Source organism: Manis javanica, chromosome 1 (assembly GCF_040802235.1).
Source record: "Manis javanica isolate MJ-LG chromosome 1, MJ_LKY, whole genome shotgun sequence".
In the NCBI taxonomy this organism is placed as follows: Eukaryota; Metazoa; Chordata; class Mammalia; order Pholidota; family Manidae; genus Manis; species Manis javanica.
Genome location: NC_133156.1, coordinates 118,005,255 through 118,028,899, shown reverse-complemented (window position 1 = coordinate 118,028,899; position 23,645 = coordinate 118,005,255). Strand labels below are relative to the sequence as shown.

General features: G+C 41.9%; 1 protein-coding gene across 1 annotated transcript in view; it reads right to left on the bottom strand.

Moving 5' to 3' along the window:
- Positions 1-7,909: 7,909 nt before the first annotated feature.
- MROH2B (maestro heat like repeat family member 2B) overlaps positions 7,910-23,645 on the bottom strand; it is a 51,510-nt gene continuing 35,774 nt past the window's right edge. The window contains 13 exon segments of the mRNA XM_073214049.1: positions 7,910-10,195; positions 13,657-13,757; positions 13,760-13,838; positions 14,083-14,229; positions 14,748-14,862; positions 15,256-15,325; positions 15,328-15,395; positions 16,484-16,630; positions 16,632-16,659; positions 17,201-17,331; positions 17,823-17,980; positions 20,151-20,303; positions 22,450-22,547. Coding sequence (XP_073070150.1) covers positions 9,977-10,195; positions 13,657-13,757; positions 13,760-13,838; positions 14,083-14,229; positions 14,748-14,862; positions 15,256-15,325; positions 15,328-15,395; positions 16,484-16,630; positions 16,632-16,659; positions 17,201-17,331; positions 17,823-17,980; positions 20,151-20,303; positions 22,450-22,547 — 1,514 coding nt within the window. The 3' untranslated portion in view covers positions 7,910-9,976.

Sequence of the window (23,645 nt, the reverse complement as noted above, 5' to 3'; positions counted from 1 at the left end):
TCATGATAAGTAGAGTCACCATACAAAGTTATTACAAAATCATTGACTTTACTCTCTATGCTGTACTTTTCATTCCTGTGACTTATTTATTTTATAATTAGAAGTTTGTACCTCTTGATCCCCTTCACCTATTTTGCCCATCCCTCCACCCCCTCCTCACTGGCAACTACCAGTTCTCTGTGTTTATGATTCTGTTTCTTTTTTAATTTTTTAAGCCACTTTATTGAGGTATGACTGACATGTAGAAAGCTGTACATATTTAATGTATGCAAAGAGGTAGAGATGGAGGACTATAGACCTACAGACTGTTGGACGCAGACTTAATTCTAATGCTCTACCTATTGCCAGGAGAACAAGCCGGGTAATAAACCCTTTTACTCAAAGAATGTTCTATTGTCATTCCTTGGTCTCACTGAATCTATAACTTATCCGGGGCTGAAACCCATTGGCAAGACACAAAGGCACTCAGAATTCTCTATATAAGAGAATTAGGGTCATTGCAGAGGGTCTGCAAAGAGAAAGTAACTTTCAGCATTAAGTTTTTAAAAAGGTTTTGAAACTTCCAAAATTTTTTGAACATCTAAAGAGAAGGCTTTGAGGAAAGTTAGGAGGACTCTTTAGGCTATGAAAATTAATTGCCAAAAGAATAGAGGAAATGTGGGAATTCCCTCTTCCTGTCCTGCCCGCTGCCTCAGATCAGGTGAGGGTCATCTGGGCTAGGATCAGATAGAGCCTTGGAGCAGAAGACAGAAAGTGCTGAGATTAGAGTCATCTGGGCATATTTGGGGGACAGAGTGAGAGGAGAGAATTGGTTGGTGCATTAACCACCACTAGATTCAGAGAGCTGCACGGAGCCAAGCCACATCCTACAAACCAGCACTCGCAGTTTAAGTGGACTCTGAGAATCACCAGGGCATGTTCACCACAGATGCAGTGAGACCGAGGAATGACAATGAAACGTTCTTGGGGTGAAAGGGTTTATTACCCGGTTTGTTCTCCTGGCATAAGTCAAGCACTAGAATTACATCTGCATCCAACAGTCTGCAGGTGTATAATCCTCCTTTATTTCTGCCTCTGCACAGAGCACTGAGCAGAACTCTTATATAGTGGCTCAGTCAATAATAGCTTATTGCCTATGGGTGTGGAAGCAGTCGCCTAGCAGCAGGCCAATTACATCATCAAGTAATTTAGGTTCAGGGGAGGATCCTGGCCATAGGAACTTGTATTCTTCCTACAGAAGATCTCCTAATTGCATTGGAGTGTGCCTTTTTGTGACACTCCACACATTGCCTAATAATTGACCAATAGATCTGCTACTTATCAATGTCCTGAGATTTAGTGAGCCCTATCCAAACTGCTCCGCATGTAGCCTTCCTACCTACCACCAACAGGCCAGGACACTTGTAATCCCCTTGAAACAGAGGGAAGGTTCTTGGTATTCAGATGGAATAAGGTGAGGGTTTGGAGTGACAAGCAGAATGTTGATAAATGACTGCTGGAACTCCAAGTTACCTAGTGTCTTGCCTGAGGGTTTCAGCCCTCGGCAAGTTCACTATGGATTCAGTGAGACTGAGAAGTGACAACAGAATGGTCCTGGAGTAAAAGGGTTTGTACCCAGATTTATTCTTATGGCAGTTGGCCAAGCATTAAATCATGTCTACATCCAACAGTCTGCAGGTCCATAATCCACCTCCATCTCTGCCTTCACCCAGAGCACTGAGTGTTCTTTATATAGTGACTCAATCACTTATAATAGCTTATTGCTATCTGGTGTGGAAGCATTAGCCTAGCAGTAGGAAAATTACATCATCAAGTAATTTAGCATCAGATGAGGACCTTCACCATAGGAAGTTCCATTTTCCCCACACCAGCAACTAGCCAGGTAACTGCTGCTTGTTATGGGCAGGTCATGGTTAATCTTGGCTTCATGTGGGAATTATGACCCCATCCTGTTGTTCAATAGATGCTCAGAGGTGTAGTGCTGGGCGGGTGGTTTATTCAGAATTTCCTGAAACAGCTTATCGGGTGCCTGCACATAAATCATTCATCACTTTTCCTTTTGGTTAAGATAAATATGTGTATTAATCAATATTTGTGAGCCCCACAGTTTATCATTGGTTCTACATTTTCTTTCTATACTGTATTGCCAATGGGTTTCAGCCCAGGCAAGGTCGCTATGGATTCGATGTGACCAAAGAAACTGACAGCAAAACGTTCTTGGGGTGAAAGCGTTATACCCAACTTTATTTCCAGGTGGCAGGTCAGTCACTAGAATTCCGTTCACTCAGAGCAAGTCTGCAGGCAGCAAGCTGGTCTCTGCCTCTGGGCCTCTCTGCCCTTACAGCCATCCTTGGGGCCTCTCTACCCACAGAGCCATCCTCTAGGCCTCCGTCCTTGGTGCTGCCACCACTCCAGGCTCTGCTGTGTTCTCCTGCAGCCATGCCACCGTATTGCCCAGACCACACTCTTTATATAGAGTCAATAAAAAGGCATTGCCCACACATGTGTAGTGAGCTAGCCAACCAGGGCCAGGTGAGAATCCTGGCCACAGGAACCTTCATTTTATTCACAAATAGCTAGTGGAAGTAGTCATGATAAGCCTGAAGACAAACTAAGATGCTACATACTTTGGATACAAGATGAAGTGCGTGTTCAAATATATCAGTAGACTATCTCTAAGGTAGGAGAGAGCAGGGGAGGAGAGACAAGAGAAGAAAGAAGAAATGAAAAGAAGAGCAGAGTGAGAAATTAGACCATTCTTAGTACAGATTAGCAGAATTGAGCAGCCATATTCATCCTGCTTCCCACCAGCCCATCAAGATTTTTCACCCCAAATGGACTAAAGTGTATTCAATACTTGGGTTAGGAAAAGAATGACCTGTTTCTCTGTCAGAACACTGAGCTAGAAAGCAACTGCAGTAGGAGGCAATTTCCATTAATACATAAGAAATGAGAGGTATCTGCATGCTTTTCAATTACCTTGGTCTTCCAGGCAGTTCACACATTTGGGGACAAGAAAGCTGATGGCATGATAGGAGGCCCTGTTGTGACAAGCAAAGCACCTACAATTTGTCTTTTTATTTATTCCTGTCAGGCAAAGCTCCAAATTTACACTCAAAACATCAATCATGTAGGGTAATTTGCTTTTTCAGCCAAGGGTTAACAAGACTAGATGGAAAGAGTGTCGTTTCAGGAGGAATACACTAAATGTGAAAGGTTAGCAGGAGAAGAAAAAAACATAAAATGCTCTTTTTTTGATTTCACAGGCAGAAGGCAATTTCCTGTAAAAGGACAAATATAAAGAACTGCTTTGTTATCACTGTTATTTCCTTGCATCACAACAAAGCAAAACATGAACGAAATTCCAGGAGAAGGGCCTTAGGTACATAATGGGTCAATGATGTTCAACACAGAGAAGCATTCCCTGGAAGAACAGAGCATATGTGCTGCTGAATGAGTGTCCATTATGTAATAATCAGCTGACCAAGCTGACTGGGAACCCAAAGAAATCAAAGGAATTTTCTGTAACAGTGAAATGGAATTTTCTCACCAAAGGAAAGTTTTACCCGACATCCTCAAGAGAAAGTGATTAGCATGATACTCAGAAGTGGTGTATTATTAGACCATACATAACCCAAGTGTGCATTAAGGCAGTATTTAGTAAAGGGCCCCAACTGAATTCTAAATCCAGAACAGCTGGTGGAACACTTGGAGTCAGGCATGATGTAAATCTGTGGACAAGCCCACTAATTTGATGATTATGGCTCTATAGGTTTAAATACTTTGGTATGATGATAAGGAGCCTCCCAAAGTATCCTGACTTAAAAATGAAGTGATTGGCTGTTTGCCACAGACATGATGCACAGATTCTTTAAATGTGAGAGAAACGCACCACTGAGGAGATCTGGTCCCCAAACTTCTAGGCTGGTGAGGGTAGGGACTTATCTTACATGGTTCTGTTGCTCTTTATTGCTCAGTGAACCAGCTGTATATATGCTAAAAAATGTCCATTTTACAGTCACTTTTCCAAAGTCACATAGCCAGTTAGTAGAAGACCTAGTCTGGAAAAGATTCTTCTGCCTCCTGGGGAGTGCCCATCCTGTTTCGCTATTGTGCTGGCTTGTTTACTTCTTGTAGCCCTGTGCTTGGCATGATTGAGCCATGTCTTGCCAGACAGGGGCAGAGCGAATGAGCTGTGTGGGAGTGATCCGTCACTACAACTGCAGGGCTGGTATTCTGAGATACTGGCTTGGACTTGAATAGGGATGCTTTGTCTTTTGCGCCATGGAACTATGTCCCTCCTAGTTCTCTTCCTTCTTTCTTTTGAATTTATATAGGGATTTCCTCTCACTTTCCCCATGGAGATGGATGAGAGATGGTCAGGAAGTGCTCTGTTGAAACTTGGGGTAGAGAATGAGGCAAAAGTCTTAAGGGAGAAATTTTAGAAATTCCTTTGTCAAACAATATTGACAAAGAAACCTAAGTTCTGGGAAAGTTGATCCTGGGATGCTGGCTCATAAGAGACCTAGTAGTGGCTGGAGGTGGCTGGAGTTGACAGTTCTCTTAGATGCAGTCTGGGAATTGTGATCCTGTGATGGTGCTCTTTCCCATTTTAGTGGGAGAAAGAACAATACTGTCTTAGTCAGTTCTGGCTGCTACAACAAAATATACACTGGGTGGTTTGAATAATGATTTATTTCTCACAGTTCTGGAGACTGGGAAGTCCAAGACCAATGTCCTGGCAGAGTGTGTGTCTGGTGAGGGCCCTCTTCCAGGTTTGCAGACAGCTGCGTTCTAGCTGTGTCCTCACATGGTGGAAAGAGAGGGCACTCTGATCTCTTTCTCTCCTTATAAGGACACTAATCCCATCATTGGGGCTCTACCCTTATGACCGCTGACCTCACTAAACCCAATTACCTCCCAAAGGTTCCATCTCCAAATACCATCACACTGGGAATTAGGGGTTCAGCATATGAATTTTGAAGGGACACATTCAGCCCATAGCAGAGATGGTGAACTGCTGTGATTCTCATTGGTTAAACCTGTTATTCATGCAGTGGGTCTGTGGGGAATCTTACTCATAAGCTTGCCCTTTGGCAGTCTTGGTGGGTAATGCAAATATGTCAAAGTAAATTTATAGAACTTGATAAATTAGAATATATATATATATGTATAAATATATACTCTCTCTGTATATTCTGCTTTGCTCCAGAATCCGAAGGCACTGCACTGCGATTCCCCTACAGGGGCCTGCAAGTACCACTGGCTCTGTGGATCATGTGGCTCAAATGGCAAAGCAGCCTGCAAAGCAAACTGGATGTCCTGCAGAGCCTTTTCTCGTTCTGGGCTCCACTCAAAATTAACAGCTTTCAGGTCAATTGATAAACAGGCTTGGAATAAATCACCAGTTGAGGAGTGCGGTGCCTCCAAAATCCTAAGAGGCCCACTAGGCATTGTGCCTTTCTTGGCTGTAGGAGAAGCCAGATGCAACTGCTTGGCCTTCACCATAGATAGGCTATCTCGACATGCCCCACATCACTGGACCCCTAGACATTTCACTGAGGTAGAGACCCCTGAGTTTAGTCAGATTTGTTTCTCACCCTCTGTCATGCACATGTCTTAACAATAAGTCTCGAGTAGTTGCTGTTTTCTGCTCACTTGGTCCAACCAGCTTAATATCACCAATGCAATGGGTTGGGTGTGGTATCTTGCAGAAGGGAGGGATGGTCAAGAGCTCTGTGAACTAAACTACGACATAAATGATCCTGCTTGATCATAGTGTGTGATCCTATTAATGTACTGTTGAATTTGGTTTGCTAGCCTTTGTTGAGGCTTTTTGCATCTGTATTCATCAGGGTTATGAGTCTGTAGACTTGTTTTCTCGTGGTGGCCTTGTCAGGTTTGGTATCAGGGTAATGCTGGCTTTGTAAAATGAGTTTGGAAGCGTTCCTTCCTCTTTAATTTTTTGGAAGAGTTTGAGAAGGATTGGTATGAATTCTCTTTAAGTATCTGGTATAATTTAGCAGTGAGGATATATGGTCCTGGACTTCTGTTTGTTGGGAAGTTTTTAGTTACTAATTCAATCTCCTTACTCGTAACTGGCCCTGTCATCTCTTATAATATTTTAGTCTAAAAGCCCATCACCAACTGTCTGATTTACCAGTTTATCTACTCTATTAATCACCTACTAAATTACTGACTTTATTACTTTACTACCTTCATCAACTTCTTTGGCTACCACTGTCATCCAGATACAGTGTAATTCAATTTGTCATTCAGTATTGGGCCACCTTTTATCTCTAATAAGACCTTTCTGCTATTGTCAGTGCTTCATTCTATTCTCTCTCTCTAGAATGTTACAGACAGGAAAACTGCCATCCGACAAGCTTTTCCCACAGGCCTGTCTACTCCCATCCAAAAACCTGACACAATCTCATGATGCCAACCACGAGCAGAGCCTCTGATGTTGGAAGCAATTAGTGATTTTCTTATGATTCCTTTGGGATTAAGGTAAAGATAAATTTCAGCTTGCATCTACTATCTCTGAAAAATGAAGAAAGTCCTGGTTAACCGGTCCTTAGGCTAATAAGCAGTTCTCTAGGCTCCCCACCTCCAAGATATAGCCTCATTTTGAGGACTGTGCTGCTACAAAGGTGTTAGGGCATTAGTCAATTTAATTCTCAGGGTTTACCTCTGGAAATATTTGGAAGAAGTAGTAGGTAATTTAGAAGGAAAGATTTCTTGTCTTGTGTTTTTCAGTGGCTCTCAAATTGAAAAAGCTATGGGTTACATATGTTTACAAAATTGTGTTCTCCAAATTTATCTTGCTTTCAGGATAACCACATAATTTAATAAATAAAATTCAGGACAGTCTGTCAAGACGTACAAATAAGTAGGAATGTTTTGTATAAATACAGCTTGACAAAGTAGACATAAAGAGCAAAAGCCATTTTCTGTATGACTTGGTGATTTCATACACATTCAGACACACATACACATACACACACACATACACATTTTTATAATGAATCCCACTGTTCTTTCCTCATGTTGCTCTTTATTCATATTTTCTACTGCCCTGGTTTTAGGGATACCTGCAATAAATGAGTAAGAAGAGAAATTCTAAGAAATGATAATTCTCAGAATGCAACTATATGAAATTGCTTGTCAGAAGGTTGCTCTTTGTCAAGGGCCTAGACCAAGGCTCCTGATCAACTCATAGGTCACTACCATGTCTGTCTGACCATGCATTCTCTGGTTCTATACTTAAGTGATCTGCAGGATAATGGTGAGGTTACAGACTTAAACAAGCAGTAATAAAACACTATCAGAAATCTTTGCTGTAATCTTGGAATATCTTGATGGCTCTAAAGGTGCCAGGTCTTATATTTTATCAGTGATAGGGACAATCCCAAACTAAGTAGTTCCCCTGGAATTCTTCTTTTTCTGAAAACTTCTTTCTTTCTTCCCATCTGTGATCCTTGTTCTTTTCTTTCTGGTAAAACTGCCTTCACAGGGTCAGCCAAGCTAAATGTCCCTGATTTACCAGCAGAACCCTGGCTCTCACTGTTGGGTTAAAGGGCAGAGTACAGAATTGCACAATAATGGATTTGAGAGCCTGCAAAGCAGTGCTGGCCCATTAAGAAGCCCGTGAACACCACAGAATATGAACCTAAAGTAAACAAGAGTTGAAAAATGATTATATGTGCAAATAATAGTGAGGCAAACAACAAGAGTGAGACTAAAAGCAATCTTTAGTTTCTTCCATAGTACTTGAACATGCTTCTTCTCTTTAACTCTGTTTCCCTGAGACCCTTGAGAAGTCTTCCTCATGTGGGTAAGGCAGCTGCATTTGAACCATAGGGATGAACCACAGAGGCCATTGCAGGGCTGATGGGGAAGAGAGGCATCAAGGTTGCACCTTCTGAGAGTGAAGAGTAGGGTTGGGAGGGATTCACAGATATTGTTGGGGAGAGCAAATAGATCTAAAATTCTACTGTCACATAGCATGACCGTGGCTTTTCTGTTGGCTGAGAGCAAGTAAGAAGGCTCGGATGGGGAACTGCAGTGACTATGAGGCAGCCGGAGCAGTAGAGCTGACTGCTGAGCTGGGATCTCCTGGCTAGAGGGGCTGCCTCCTTTTTACCCACCAGCAAGGGCGACAGCATTCGTAGGGCCAGAATCGTGGCTGCAAGAGGGGCGAGATAGTCTGCTGGCATTTATGCTAGCCAATGAGTTTCTGTTACATTTGTGATTCTAATGATAAATTTGTTAATATTACAATATTTACATTACATAGTTAACATTTACCTAATGATTTCGGTGCCAGGTTTCTATATGTTTTACAATGAACAAGAGTACATCTAATCCTCAGAATAGTACCCTGAGGTAGATAATTACTATGTTAATGTTAGAAGTGACAATGGAAGTACAGAGGTTAAATGATTCTCCCAAGTCACAGGCTAGCAAGGGGTGGAGTCAGAATGTGATACAAAAGACTTTGAAATTCTTATCAGGGTGAATCTTTCTAAGATAAGGTTTTGACAGATAAGGTTCAGTGGCATTGAGTGTTTCATGTAGTTGTTCTACCTAATTTCCATCAGTCAGTGATGAGTAAGCTCCTGGCTGGATGCTAGGAGGGGTGGAGAGCAGTAGTGGGGATATATAAATTAGTATCAGACAAGGTCCTATGTTAATAAACTTATATTCCTGTTGAGAATGTCCTACAGTTCTGAGTGGCTCAGCCCAAAACCTACTGTGACTCTTTGTCCCATGTTCTGAAAATGCCTTGTGCAGTAGCTATAGCTACTAACTACATATGGCTACTTAAATTTAATTAAAATTAAGAATTTCATTCCTCGGGTAGACTAGCCACCTTTCAGATGTTCAATGCCACATGTGGCTAGTGGCTATCATATTGGTCAGTGCAGTTATGGAACATTTCTATCATTGCAAAGTTCTATTGGACAGTGTGGTTTAAAAACATTGTTTGATTTAAAATAACCTGCCAAAAGAGGTCAACTAAATCCGTATCTCTTGCCTTCTTTTTCTTGCTCTATTTCATATATGTTATGGTTGGGGATAGCTTCTGATTCCATTAAGAATTTAATGGAAACAATTAGCCAGACAATGTACCTACACAGTTACACACAGAAACTTGCATATGACTTTGATGAGATCATGGACCCTCTGTGTAACAGTTACCCACTGATGCACAAAATTACCTTGAAACTTAGTGGCTTAAAACAACAAAGATTTATTGTCCTATATAGTTGCTTGGCTGAGGAACTCAGGAGTAGTTTAGATTAGTGATTCTGATTCAGGACTCTCATTAGATTGCCCTAGGTCTTTCAGATTTAGCAAATAAAAATACAAGGTGCCCAGTTAAATTTACATTTCGATAAACAATAAACAGTTTTTTAGTATAAGTATGGCTCATGCAATAATCCAGACATAGATTCACTAAAAAAAAATTCATTGTTGACTTGAAATTCAAATTTAATTGGGCACTCTATCTCATAATGTAGTCAATGTGTCAGCTGAGACGTCAGCCATCTGAAGTGAGACTCATGGATCCATATCCAGATGACAATTAACTTGCCTAGGAAGATAGCTTTGTCGTTGGCAGGAGGCATCAGTTCTTTGCCACATGGACTTCTTTTTGGGCTGCTTGAGTGTTCTCATAACATGGCAGCTGGCTTCCCACAGAATGAGTGATTCAAGGAAGTGCAATAATATTTATGACCTTGCCTTGGAAGTCACACTTTGTTATTTCTGAAATATTCTATTGATTGTACAGGTCAGTTCTATTCATTGTGGGAAGGCACCAGGAGGCAAGACTCATTGGGGCAGTCCCGGATAGAAGAGCAAACTAGGGAAGATGTGGCAAGAAAGAACCCAGGGCTGGAGAAGTGGTTTTCAGGTTCAGCTGGGAGTGGTGCCTTCGGATCTGGCATCTGGTCTAGCCACACCAGGCTTACTGGCACTTCTCAGCCACAGGAAGAGGGGAGGTGTAGGCATCTGTGCAAGGGTCACTTACAGTTTCAATCCTGGGATTGGGATCCCAGAGGTGGAGAAGGAATGAAATCATGCTCTTTTTTATTTCTTCAGCAAAAAAAACCTTCTACCTTCTTCCTGTTAGGGATGCCAGATTCCCAAATAAGAAGATGGCAGTCAGTCTCACATCGTCCTGCTCCTGCAGTGACAGGTGCATGTCATGGGTGAGTCCCTCACAAGCCACTCCCTGCCGGCACCCCTGTGCCCACCCTGCCCAGCCCCACTTCAGCGAAGGAGGCTGGAGCCCAGGCCCGGCACCCTCGGCCACTCTGTGCTCCCGGGGGGCTCTTCCTTCCCCAGCTGCTCTCTGCCCACACTGCAGACGTCTACGTGGCTGTGGGTCAGGGGTTTTGGTGACACCGTAGGGGGAAGATTTGGTTTTTGCCTCTGAGTAGCTGATGGAAATGTGCTCATAGGAAAGAGGAACATGGAGTCCTGGCAGCAGCAGGCAGGGTTCCTGCTTATTTTGTATTTTACACAAATTAGGCTGACTGCATCATTAGCCTAGAGTTATGAGGCCTCTAATCTAAACTGCCCAGGGCCTAGGACTTGTCTCCATGATTGCAATGCTTTCTAAAGGCATTACGGGAAGCTCAGAAATTTGGGCCTTGGGTCTCAGAGAAAAAGGATGAACAAACAGCCACCTTGCCCTAATCTTGGGTATGTGAAGTTCTAAAACTTCTTTGCTTGTTGTCCAGGATGGTAGGCAATGATTTTAAGAACTGAGGGTAAGGCGGTAGAGAAAGATGGCCTCCTTTTATCTCAGATACTTGCTGGTATGGTTCACAATGCTAACGAACTCTGATGTTTTTTCTTTTTTTCAGGTCTAGAAAACTAGTTTAAAATACCCATGTGAATGCAGAGGATGGAGGGAAAAGTCCTCCTGAGTAGCAGAATATTATTTTGATTACCAATAAACAAGGACCAACAAAAAGCATTCCGGTGATTAAGGGGGAGAGATAAGGGAACTAATTCTGATGGCAACATAAAGTGTATAAGAAGTGGGCGCAGAAACGAAAATGCCACGAAAAAGGACGTGGATAAAGACCTTCCCGAAAAAATTAAGATGGCTTGTTGGGAAATGGTGAGAAAAGTTAAATGAGTACATGAGATGTGACCTTGTGCAATGGAAATGGAAATAGAAATGTTTTGTAAATGTAGTAGCAATGAGGCAGGAGATATTTCTAAAAGGCCTCTTTTTAGAAGAAGAAAGCGAACTAATGACAAAGTACCAGAAAGGTAGAGAGGTATTTACTTAAAAAAAAAAAGTCTTTTGAATTTTTCCAAAATCAATGACCTACTGTTAGATCAATGAGAAATAAAGCTATTGGGATGATGAAGTAGAAAAGATAAGTGGAAAAGTGTTTTGGGTGCTAGGAGAGATATTAGGGTTTAATGTCCTCGTTAGTTTAGAAAATGAGGGTACAGAGAGTAAGGAGATGCCTCAGGGTTAAGCTTCAGAATAGCAGCGAGTGGGGCCTGGAGTATGCATGCAGCCATATTTACATTTCTATTGTTTTACCAAAGTTTTGCCATGTTTTGAGAATTCAAAGAAAGTTCTTAAATAGTGAAAAAAAAAAGAAGGAAAATTTGGAGATAATAGAATTCTATGCTTAATCTGTAGAAAACTAGAGGGGCAAAGTATCATAAAATATAGTTAAATTTATTTGCAGAAAGAGAGCATTACTGGAAAATAAATAGCATGTCATGACTTAGACCCAAGTTTTATCAAACTTTACTTATATGCAAATGTGGTGGAATGGCTATCTGATAGTAATCAGAGAAGTCTAACCCAGCAACCAGCAAGACTGTAGATTTTTTCCTTATGCAGTAAGACTGAGAAACACTATCTTGACCTTAAAACTGGCAGGTGGACTTGTGATTATTGGAGGCTCAGATCCAAGATAATTATTATCATTAGATCAACCACAACCCAGGGAAACCTAACAAGAAGGCAAGGTTCTGTAGGGGTGATTTCAGCCCTTTGTTGTTAAAGATTGTCACCAATTACCCACAAAACGAAAAAAGAAAATCTTTGTTGTTTTACAGAAGATACTAAATTGAGTGGAAGCCAAGTAAGCAGTTTTGAGGACAAGATGAGAATTTAAAGTAATATTGAAACATTGGAGAAAGTAGCTAGAGACAAGAAAAAAACTAGTTTCAAAGGCCAGGCTCAGGCTAGCATATGAATAAGGGAAGCTGAAAATACAAAACTGGAGGATTATTGACTGTAGGCCTGTATTGCAGGCTAAAATCTAGAAGGTCTGCATGGTTAATAAATTGCCAAAGAGTCAGGAAGAAAGGGCAAGATTTAAAAAAATGGAGTGAACACATAGGAAAAGATTGAACCTGAGAGGTAATTTTATTTTAAAAGTCTATTCGATACTTCTCAGGTCTCATTTAGAGATACAACATAGCCACTGACTTGTAAAATATTTAAAGAGATGAAAAATTAGGTTTATGATGAATAATGAAGGAAATGAAGACTTTTTCAGTCTGGGAACCAGAAGGTAAATAGGTAATTTAATAAAGCCTTAATGTTTAAGGATGCACGATTGGAGGCAACCAGCAGTTTTCCATCTCTTCTGAAACAGCACAATATGAGGAAACAGGTTTAGATCACAAAAAAATAGGGACGACAGGGAATTAGCTTAAAATAAATAATAAAATGTAGTTTCCCAGAAGGTATAAAGGAAAATGACCTTACTCTACCCAGGATTGCTGACTGATCCTTTTATTCTATTAGAGCTATGGGCTACATCAGGGATGGACACACTTTTCTGTAAAAAGCCGGACAGTAAATAATTTAGACTCTGCAGGCCGTATGGTTTCTGTAACAACTAATCAACTCTGAGGTTGAAGTGTGAAAGCAGCTGTAGGCAAGATATAGCCAATGACCGTAGCGGTGTTCCAATAAAACTTAATTTATAAAGAGAAACTCTGGACTGGATTTGGCCTATTAGCTGGACTTTATACTGACTGCTGGATGGAATGACCCACACAGGCATTTTGAACCTTTGAATCTTGGATGGGAAAAATACTGTTGGTGGTGATGATGTCTTTATTTGGGACCTAGTCCTGCTTTGAGGACCGTCATAATTTGTGTTCTCCTTAAAGCAACCTTCAAGATGAGGATTAGGTGTAAGCAATTTCTTTGGGAGGTGAGCCCAGGAAGCATGATGGGGAGTGGAAGTGGGATAGGGAGAGAGAGGGAAGCTATGAAAGGGAATATTAATGACCGTGCTACCACTGTGGTGAAGTGGAGCTCAGTCCTGAGGGGTAAGGAGGCTGGGGAGTTTATCTGTGTCTACTCTTCTTCCTTATTATTTGAGAACAGGGAAAGACTTCCCCAGTAAGTCTGGCCCACTCTGCTCAGACCAGTCACGCCCCCTGGGACGGAGGGTACTTTCCAGCAGGCAGACACAGGAAGCCAACAGCCTGCACAGGAATTGTACAGGTGACCTCTGTGCAGGTGACAGCTGGGGCAGGTCAAGGAGCATGGGTGTGACACCCACATTGACTTCTACATCCACTACATGAACCTCTTTCTCTCCTCTTACTTTTTCTGGGGAGAGGACGTGCCTGAACAGGCTCACTTACATCTTCAAAGAAAGTTCCTGTTTGCAACACTATTTCTTTGAAGCAGAAGCTCACATCTCGGTCTGTGAGCAGCTCCAGGATCTTTCTGAGAGCCTTCAAGCTTCACAGATAACTTCAGTCCACGCCAGGTGATAAAGGCCTCTGATGACAGATTCTAAAATTATCTGCTTATGCATCTTCACCTGTTTTGAAATAAGGTCTCTTAATCCTGAAAATTGTTCTCTGTGTACATGGAATAGGGTAGGAGCCCCCAGACAAGGGCACTGAAACTCTGTTAGGGTCACATGGTCTTCAACCCAAGAGACCCCACTGCACAGGCTGTTTGGATTTTTACTTAATTTCCATGTGACCATGAGGTGTGGGTTAGTAAATAATTAGTTAAAGCTCTGCTTTGAGCCATATTTTGTCTCTGCAAACTCCTTGTACCTTATGAGGGGCTCCAGGAGCTGTATTACAGAGCCCTCGAATGGCCATTTGCCTCAAAGTGGCACTGGAGTCCCAGGCACTCAGATCCATCAAGATCAGTACATCGCGGAGGTTCCTGTGCTTCCAAAGGACTGGCTCCTTCATGAGCTGAAAACGACCCACTCCACCCCTTTAGTTCAGAGCGGCTTCCCTTCAGGAGAGCGCCACGGACTTCTTGACTACAGGCGCAGGCCTGCTGCTGCGGAGGGGAGGAAGCCTTCGGGGAAATCAACAGTTCTTGCAGAAACTAAGCTCTGGAAGTGAGCAGCCCACAGGTCAAGTCTATGTGGTGATGAGAACCAGAACACCTAATTAAAAAGATGATTCTAATCTAAGGGGAAACATGGGGTAGGGAAGGCAGGAGTTACTGACGCTGTTCCTTCTCGGATCGGCCGGGACAGCCGCCCTCCAGGAGTGAGTGTGCAGGGACAGTCATGCACTTGGCTGCTTTTTGAATTGTGCTCTCTGGAGGGTTGATTTCTGCAGACTGGAGGGAAGGAAGGGGGATAGCTGGATCTCTCCGTGACCACAGCTCTCCGAGGAGGTTCCTGCTCCCCTTGACCTGCTGACCCTGTGGGAAACAACCCAGGGGACCCAGATAGCCTGCATGCTGGCGGCTCTCTTGCCTCAGAGAAGAAAGCTGTGCCGGTTATCCGGTAGCTCTCTGAGGAGCAGCTGGGAGATGTGAGCAGTTGCTCCATGATGTCCAGGACGATTCCATGTTGCCACACTGCCGTGGTTCTGGAAAACACAAGGCTCCGATTGTTGCAGAGGCTCTTTTCTGTCTGAACAATGGAGGAAATTTTATTCTATTCTTTATCGGGAAAATGAATTATCTAAAAAGGAATGTTCAGTGAAAGCACAACAAGGCCTAAACTTTAAAATAGCCTCTTCAAGTGCCCAATTTAAGTGTAGTTTGCCTAAAACTGTTCACTGTATCCCTACTTTTGGAGGGGGTCGTGAAATTTGGGGTGATCCTATTGTCTCTTCCCGCCCCCCTTAGTTTTTCTTCTGTGCCTTCTCCTGGCTGTTAATGCTTCGTGAGTCTGCCACTGTCAGTGAGTGGCCTCCGTTGCGTTTTGCTCCGTGATCAGTTTTCTCCTGTGTATCCAGCTGGAGAGATCGGCACGTTACCTGGCCAGTGGACACACCCCTATGTGGTGGGTGCTAGGATGGCTGAGTAGGGTCCATACATTGTCCCCCCCTCAGATTCTCTGGCAAGGCCTTCCTTCACGGCTTGTGCTTGCACGCACTTCAGAGCTGCAGTGGAGAGCCTGGAAGAGACAGCCGGGACCGCAGGGGTCAGCCCCATGCCAGGGACTGTGAATCCCCGAGTTCACTCTTCGGTTCCTCCCAGTGCTCCCCCACTCTTGGGTTAATAGGGACTGTGCAGTGGGAAAACAGGCAGCCTGATCTCACGCTTTAGTGTTGGGGTCAAAGGGGGATGGTCAGAGGATTTGAGCCAGTAGATAATAACACAAAATCTTGTCCAAATCTCATGAGAAAATAAAGCCCTAAGGATGGTAAGTGTAAAATGCCACATTTCACTGATTCTAAAACAGACACCTCGGAAATCAGATTCACCTCACAGTTGACAGTGTGTTGTTATTGTTGGCCAGACAGTAGCTGTGATGTGGTCACTAGCGCCTGTGCGTGTACAATACGTGCATGGATTTAAGTGTGGCATTCTGTACTGTTGTGACTTTAATCAGGTCCTTAGTATTATTGTAACTACATGTGTTGAGGCTAACAGCTATTTAAAATGTCTTCTTTAAATAGGTTGATTTGATATTTGAAAACAAAGGTATGCAGACGGATGGGAAACAGAACAATATGACATAGGACAAAACAGCTGTTCAGATAAATATATCATGAAAATTTAAAACTGTAAGAAAACATTGATTCACAGCTTAAATGGGAGTCTTTTTTTTTCTTTCTTAATGTTCCATGAAATAATAAATCTGCTTCAAATAAATCATTCTGCTTCCTTCCATTGGTGAAGTCTCAGATGTGATGAAATATGGCATGTAGGTTTGTTTTCCTTCTTTCCCCGGTGGCCTTGGGAATCACAGAATTCCAGGTTTCCTTGAAAGGTCTCAGTGAAAGAAAACAAAGGAAATAGAGCTGGTCCACTGGGGAAGAAGAAATAGCTGCTCTCTTCACTGTCATGTGACCATTCTGGGCATCTACCCTGGGCATTGGCTCAGGCAAGAGGGGCTACAGGCTTAAGAACAGCTGCGCCTTGTTTCTTCGTGGGTAGTTGAGGCCATGCCAGGAGGCTCAGGCCTTGACTTCCACAGTCCCTCTAATGGAGTCTGGGGTTTGGGACAGCTTCAAAGGCCCTCCCTGCCTGGCCGCTTACCTGCAGGGGTCTGCAATCTGCGGCCTCTCCCCCTGTTGCATCACCAGCCACCTGTGGCTCCAGGTAGAAGTGGGCATCTTCTGGCCCAGTGTGCAGCTGACTAGCTTCAGGAGAAGAGTGAAGAGCTCCGGGTGCAAGCTCATGACAGAGGACCACTTCATACACAGCACAGGCCCCTTGAGGCGACAAAGGACCTTGTGGTCAGGCAGGCACCTTTCTTCCATCTTCCTGGGCTGATCTTCAGATTTGTTTTCTCCCCAAATGACTGCTTTCCAAGTTGACCATACTCATGGTAAAAACACATGGAAGAGAGAGGGTTTATTTATCTGGAAACTTCCCAACTCAGACTGTATTTTTTGCTCAGGGCTGCCATGTTGAGTGACTCCAAATTCCAGGGGACACCAGTTAGGTAAAATGAAATATTTTCCAGTACTGGGGTTTTTTTTAACAAAAAAGGGTGCTTTGGATATCTTGAAGATTAATTTGGAAATACAGATACACAGATTTCTTGGGAGGCTGATAAGAAATTTTCTTCTAGAAGTGATTAGCCACAGACAAAATTACTGCCATATTTATACAACATAAAGTAGAGTCAATTTAAGATCAGGGCACGAGGGTGGAAAAAAGTGTGATTAATGCTACATACATCACCAAGCTCCAGGTGGGGACACACCATAGAGTGGGGAACAATGCCAGGCCTGTGATGGGCTATCCAACTCACAGAAATTGCGTCCAGCCCAGCTAGCTCATCTTCTAGTTCATTCTCAAGTTTGTTTATTAAGGCTCGCAAGAGCTTGCCACTGGAGGCTGGATTCTCAGCCAGAGACTTCCACAGTGTCTTTGTGTCCCTAGGGGGTAGTAAGGCAGGAAGCTGATAAGGCACAACTCCTAGGACAGGAATTTTTCCATCTGTTCCATTCTAAAACCACATAGTGAAATCAAAATTTCAAAATTCCAAGGACAGATGGACATATTGACATGCTTGGGGATAATAAGGATGTTTTATTTAACAATCCAGCATTCTGGCCCTGGGTTTGTGAGGTTTCTTAATGTTCATTAAGGTGGATATAGGTGTATTCTAAGCAACTGGAAAGAGGAGAAATACGCACTTTTTAATATTCCCTTATTCTTGTGGTGTATTAAAAAAAATCTCATCATTCTATGAGGGTATGTTTATGAAAAACACTACTTGTGACTCAAACACCATTTTTGAAATTATTATTCAGGTGAGATGTTTTTAACCTTTGTTTGCTATCTTTGTCTCAAACCACAAATTCTTCCTCAACGTCTTGCCAAGTAGCCTTTTCTGGGAGAAGGGACCCATTCATTTAGGCTCTGCCTGTCAAAGGGCTGTGGCTTTTGTAAGAAGTTGGCCACAACTGCATCCATGTGAAAGCTGGCTATCCAGGAGATAGCTCCCAGCACACACTGAGAACTTTCCTCCTTTTGTCTGAGGACTGGCATGTGATGGCAGATTATGCTCAAGACCTCCAACAGCTAAAAACAAAAAAGCCAAAATAAAACACTAAGTTGCCATTTTCCCTCTACATAAATGACTTAGAACATGTACAGTCAGCACATTATGTATGGGTGATTGATGCATTATAAATAATGTTAAAAAATCTATTTTAAAATCTATTCTACACGTAACCTATCTCTTAAGAGAATTATTGATGAATTGTATATTTATTCTTAAATCAATTTAGTGAATATTTAGTGAAAGGTTGCATTAAGCTGGGTGTTGTGCTAGGTACTGTGGGGAATTTACCAAAGATGAATAAGATGTAGCCATTTCTCAAGAGGAATGAGTGGTCTAATAAAAGATATTAGCCATGTACCCAAAGGCCTGCACACAAGGCCATACTTGGCAAACTGTGTACAAGAGGTACACAGGGCTGAGAGCAGAATCCAGAAGTAACAGGTCGCTTCAGAGGGACATCTGGTTTGCATCAAGAAGGTCATAGAGCAATTTCAAAAGGTAAGGAGGAGATGGTGGGAAAAGCTGTCCTCATCAGAAAGAATAATGCATTTAAAGATGGAAAATCAAAAGCATGAGAACAGATGGAGCACAGAGGATTTTTGAGCAGTGAAACGATTCTGTATGATGCTACAGTTGTGGATACATGTCATTATGCATTTGCCAACACCAAGAGCGAACCCTAATGTAAACTATGGGCTTTGGGTGATAATTTGATGTGTCAATGTAGGTTCATCGATTGTAACAAATGTACCGCTCTGGTGGGGGATATTGACAGTGGGGGAGAGGGGTCAGGGGGAAAATGGGAACTCTGCATCTCCTGCTCAATTTTGTTGTAAACCTAAAATGCTCTAAGAAAATAAAATCTGTGTTAAAAAAGTAGCATGAGAACATGGGCACAACCAAATGCAGGAAAGATCTCGGGGTTAGGAGAATGGCCCACTTTGGAGCACAGAGAGAATGAGGGTGATAAAAGGAAAATAACTTGATAGAAAAGATGAAGGCGGATCCTAGAGGGCGCTGGAGAACACCTTTCTGAATTTGGATGCCAATCTGTGGGAGGTAGGGAATGACATACATGTTTGGATTTTTGGCATGGCGGTGTGTCTTTATGCTAAGGTAACTGCTTCTAATGAATATTTCCCTCACTTATTTTTGGTAGAAGTTTTTAGGTTAATCATAACGTTTCTTCTGAATTGTAATTCTGTAATTGTAAATATCCAGCAAACATGATTATCACAGAGCCCCATTTCAATGATGCTTGGAGAGGATTTACATCTCTATGGTAGGCCTTTACCTATTGTGTGAACAATTCCCCTTTTATGCTAAACACCAATACATGGCCATTCGAAATTTATTAACCTTTGATTCTCCCATGCCTTAGCCCAATGTCTGCCACATACTATGGACTCAATACGTATTTTGGAAAAGACTCATTGGCAGGCAATTAGCACAGAGATCATTTCTAAAAGTCATGCTTTTGAGAATTCTTTAATTTAGGGTGGTGGACTCTGTGATATGGGGGCCATAAAGTCTTTCTCGTATTCTCCTTGAGATGCCTTCAATGAGTTAAAGATTCTTTTCTACTTAATCTTTTTAATTGCTTGAATTCTGTTTCTGACTCTAAGAGAGAGGATAGAATATCTCCATTTGGGGCTCTTAACCAAGCTTCCTAAATTTGAATCCTGTTCACTCTGCATAACTCTCCAGTTGGGAGGAAGGGTTGAGGACTTCCCCCTTAGTCAATTCCTCAATGACAACCTTCCTTACCAGAAACTAAACCTTACGATGTGTAGAAGAGCAACATGAAGAGTGGCAGTGGGATTAGAAACTCTACCAGCCCTCTGTGGCCATCTCAGAGACACCCACATGGCCATTCTCATTCTCACATCCTGGCTAAGAAGCCAGGCTTCCATCCTACTAGTGCCCTTGGTTCAGAGCTGCTTCCTCTGGCCAAAGGCAAACAGAAAGTTTTTATGCTTACAGACTAGAGAGGCCACTGAGTCAGGCTGAGACAGGCACTCAGCAGAGCTTGGTTGGTAATACACAACTTGGGTCTCTGCTGAGGCTCTTGAAGCTGCACAAGCTCTTGCTTGGTGACCATCAGAGGACAAACTAGAAGTGGTGACCGACCTGGCATTTCAGAAGTCTTAGAATTCTGCTCAGTTGTCACACTGGCTATCAGTTCACCTAATCTTCCAAAGCAGCTCCCTGCTCCTTAAGGGCTGTGATCATCCACATGCCACAGGCCTTTGCACACATGGGTTTGAGGCTCCCCAGACCATCCACGGTTTCCTCTAGGAACATTAGGATTTCTTCACTGGGGGTGAGTTTACTGACAATCTGAGAATGCATCCAGAAAGACTCATGGTATCAACCACCTCATTTCATAGCTGGTCACCTACTATGTGCTGTTACTGTTTGATTTAGGATACTAGAAATCAGTGAGATTTCCAAACAGTTAGCATATGACTGGGGCCATAGGAACTATAGAGAAAATACTAAAATAGGACACAGACATAACCTTTGAACTCTAAGCAATCTTTTCCTAGAGTTGCCTTTTTATCATTTCATATTTATTGAAAGTCTGCTGAGGCAATTTCCTTTCCAAACCTAAAGTTATGGTATATTTCATAAGGGAAAAAATACACATAATGTTTATATAGCATGTTATATGTTATAGAGCACTTTCACATACATTTCATATCTCATAGAAAATATGTCTTGTGTCTGCCAAAGAACAGCTAAGGCTTGAAAAAAAATCTATCACCATGTACTAAGTTTCATGCTAAATAGCAGGTGTCTCACAGTATCCATAGAGAGTATGAATTATTATGTGCCTGTCTTTTGCTCTTCTGTGTTTCTATATTAGGAATAGTCAATAAAAAGGTCAAGAAAATAAAAAAAATTGCAATTTAGTGTCTAAGTACAAGACTTAACACAGAATATTTGGTTGGTAGCAGTGTGTGAGTGTGTGTGTGAGTGTGTATATGTGTGTGTGTGTGTGTGTGTGTGTGTGTGTGTGTTGATGAAAAGGCAGGCAAGGCAGTGTAAAGTTGGTGTTTTAAATTAATTAATTCCAGGAACATTTTCTGTGGCTTTCACTAAGCAAGATGGTCATAGTTATGAGTTTGTAGGTATGAAAATATTTCTATTCACAACCATCTTCCACCAGCATCAAATGGCCTGATGATGTTTGGTAGAGCATTCTTGAGAGGAAATGAGCTCCTTTCATGAATAATTGCATGTTCCAGCCAGTTTCTTAGCTATCATTGGTCCAGGATCAAAAGACAGACTATTACATCTGTTTTATGTAACACCAAATACCTGCTTGGAGTCTACACTGAATTGCTATCTGTCTTTTTCTCACATTGGGATGGACATTGGTTTAGGAAGAGAGGAGGAAAGGAAACTCATGCTTTTGAGCACCTATCATGCATCAAATGTTTCCTTAGGCATTTGACATATTCCCTCCTTATCCTCCAACTGGCTTCTTTCCCACATTCTGATCATTTTCTCATTTCTGCTGCTCTTACCTTAGTCTAAGCTACCTAATCTCTCACCTGGATTCTTGTAGTTTCTTCCAAACTTACCTCACTAATTTAACTCTTGTTAGTCTATATTCTAATTTCAACACAGCAGCTAGATGACCCTTGAGAAATATAGTCTAATTATGATTCTTCTTGCAGAACCACAAGTAGCCTACATGGGTTTTTACAAATCAGGAAAAGGCGCCCTGTCCTTAAGAGAGTCCATTTCTCTTTGTAAGTATATTGTCATAAGGATTGACTTAGTTGGACCCTTTACTGCCATCTTTGGATAGTTGCCAAAATGCACATATAAATCTATAATGTCTATATTGAGAATGATGCTGCACCCCCCATCAGGATGCTCTTGTGCATTTCACAACTGGCACAATTGTATATAGTGGCCCTGACTCTTTTGAAAACATACCTGCTGACTTTTGATTTCAGTTGAAGTAAAATCCAATGTTCTTAACAAGGCATGGAAGGTACATGAAGCAGCCCTGGATCTCTCTCGGATCTCCCACTTCTTTCTCCATCTCAGGGCCTCAGCACGTGCTGTTTCCTCTCTCCCTGGAATGTTCTTTTCCAGATGTATCCATATTCTCTCTTTCAGATTGGTTTTCTCTAAAGTTTCACTTCTCCTTTTTTCTGAATCTGACTCTCAATTACCTTATTTGACTTTATTTTTCTCCATTATAACTACGTGAAATCACATTTATTTGGCTCACACTATCTGGAGAGGACCACTTGGTTTACAAGGTTTCCCCAGAGTCTGAAATGATCAGTAGCAGGTGTAGACTGGCCACAAGTACCAATAGTTAATAAAAGACAGAACAAAGGTCTTCCGTTTGGCTTGAATGACTTGACTGTTGCTTTCCCTCATAATGGGAAATACACAGCTTACCTGGAAATCAAACCAGAATTGTATTTACATCCCTTGGTCAGTCCTCTGTATTTATTACCTTTGGTATTTTAGAAGAAATCTTGACATGGACTTGCTCATCAGCACATTGCCGCCCTTCCTGCAAACACTACAGCCTTTCCACTTCTAGCCAAATGCCTAAAACCAAGAAAGGGACACATAAATGTAAGAGTTCAAAGACCTCTTCATCTTGGTCTTGATAGGGATTCAAGAGATTGGCTATATTTTGATGTGACATTAATTTGGCTGCCTGATAAGATGGTGAGCTTAAGAGCAAACACATATGAATAGTTACCATATGCTGGGCATCATGCTAAATAATCTGCATACAGTAATCTCATTTATTTCTCATGATGTCACCGAGGTAGACTCTTCTTTTAATTGCAGATTAAAAAGCTGAGGCAGAAAGATGTGAAGCCATTTGGCAACAGTCATGCAGTAACTAAAAACAGGAGAGTTGGAATTTGAACTCTAGTCTGTCTTGATGCAACGCACAAGCTCTTCCTTCTCTGCTGTACTACTGTCTCTGTTGGAGTTTCTTTCTGCAGTGAGCAACTAACACAATGGCACATTGCAGACGGGGCAGAGAGACCTGGGGCCCAAGCTGTGCCACTCCTTTCTGCCGACTAAGCTACTGGTATATTTCTCATGTCAGATCCCTCATCTCTAAACTGACTGAGCAACATCTGTGAGTATTAAGTGAGTATTTAATTTAGTATCACATTAGTTATTTGTGTATAGCAGGTGTTTAATAATCATATTCTTTCTCTCTACCATGCTTATTTGATTAATCAAGAAAAAAGGCTTACTGAATTTCTTTTTAAAGAAGAGTATCTGAGGGCTTGAATTTTGTGTTTTTGGAGAATGAAGACTAAAAGAAGATGAGGTAGGACAATAACAGAATTAAAATTCCTTACTTTGTGAGGTCCCTTTCTGGCACATTTCTTCTTTTTACTGGAATGATCTCTTAGTTCTTACTTCCTTAATTTGTTATCTTTTTCTGGGTTGGTAGAAGCATATATTCTAATGAATTACCTTCCTGTATTTCAGGAGACTTTTGTTCCTTTTCTGGTTCTGCCAAATAGTATTTTCCATTTTGACTGACTATCTCCAACCAATCCCACCTTTAGGCTTAACACACTTTTAAAAATATGGATCTTAGATTTGTGTGTCCCCAACATCAGAACAGTGCTTAACACATAAATATTTTCTGAGTACCCAAAAGAATGAAGATCA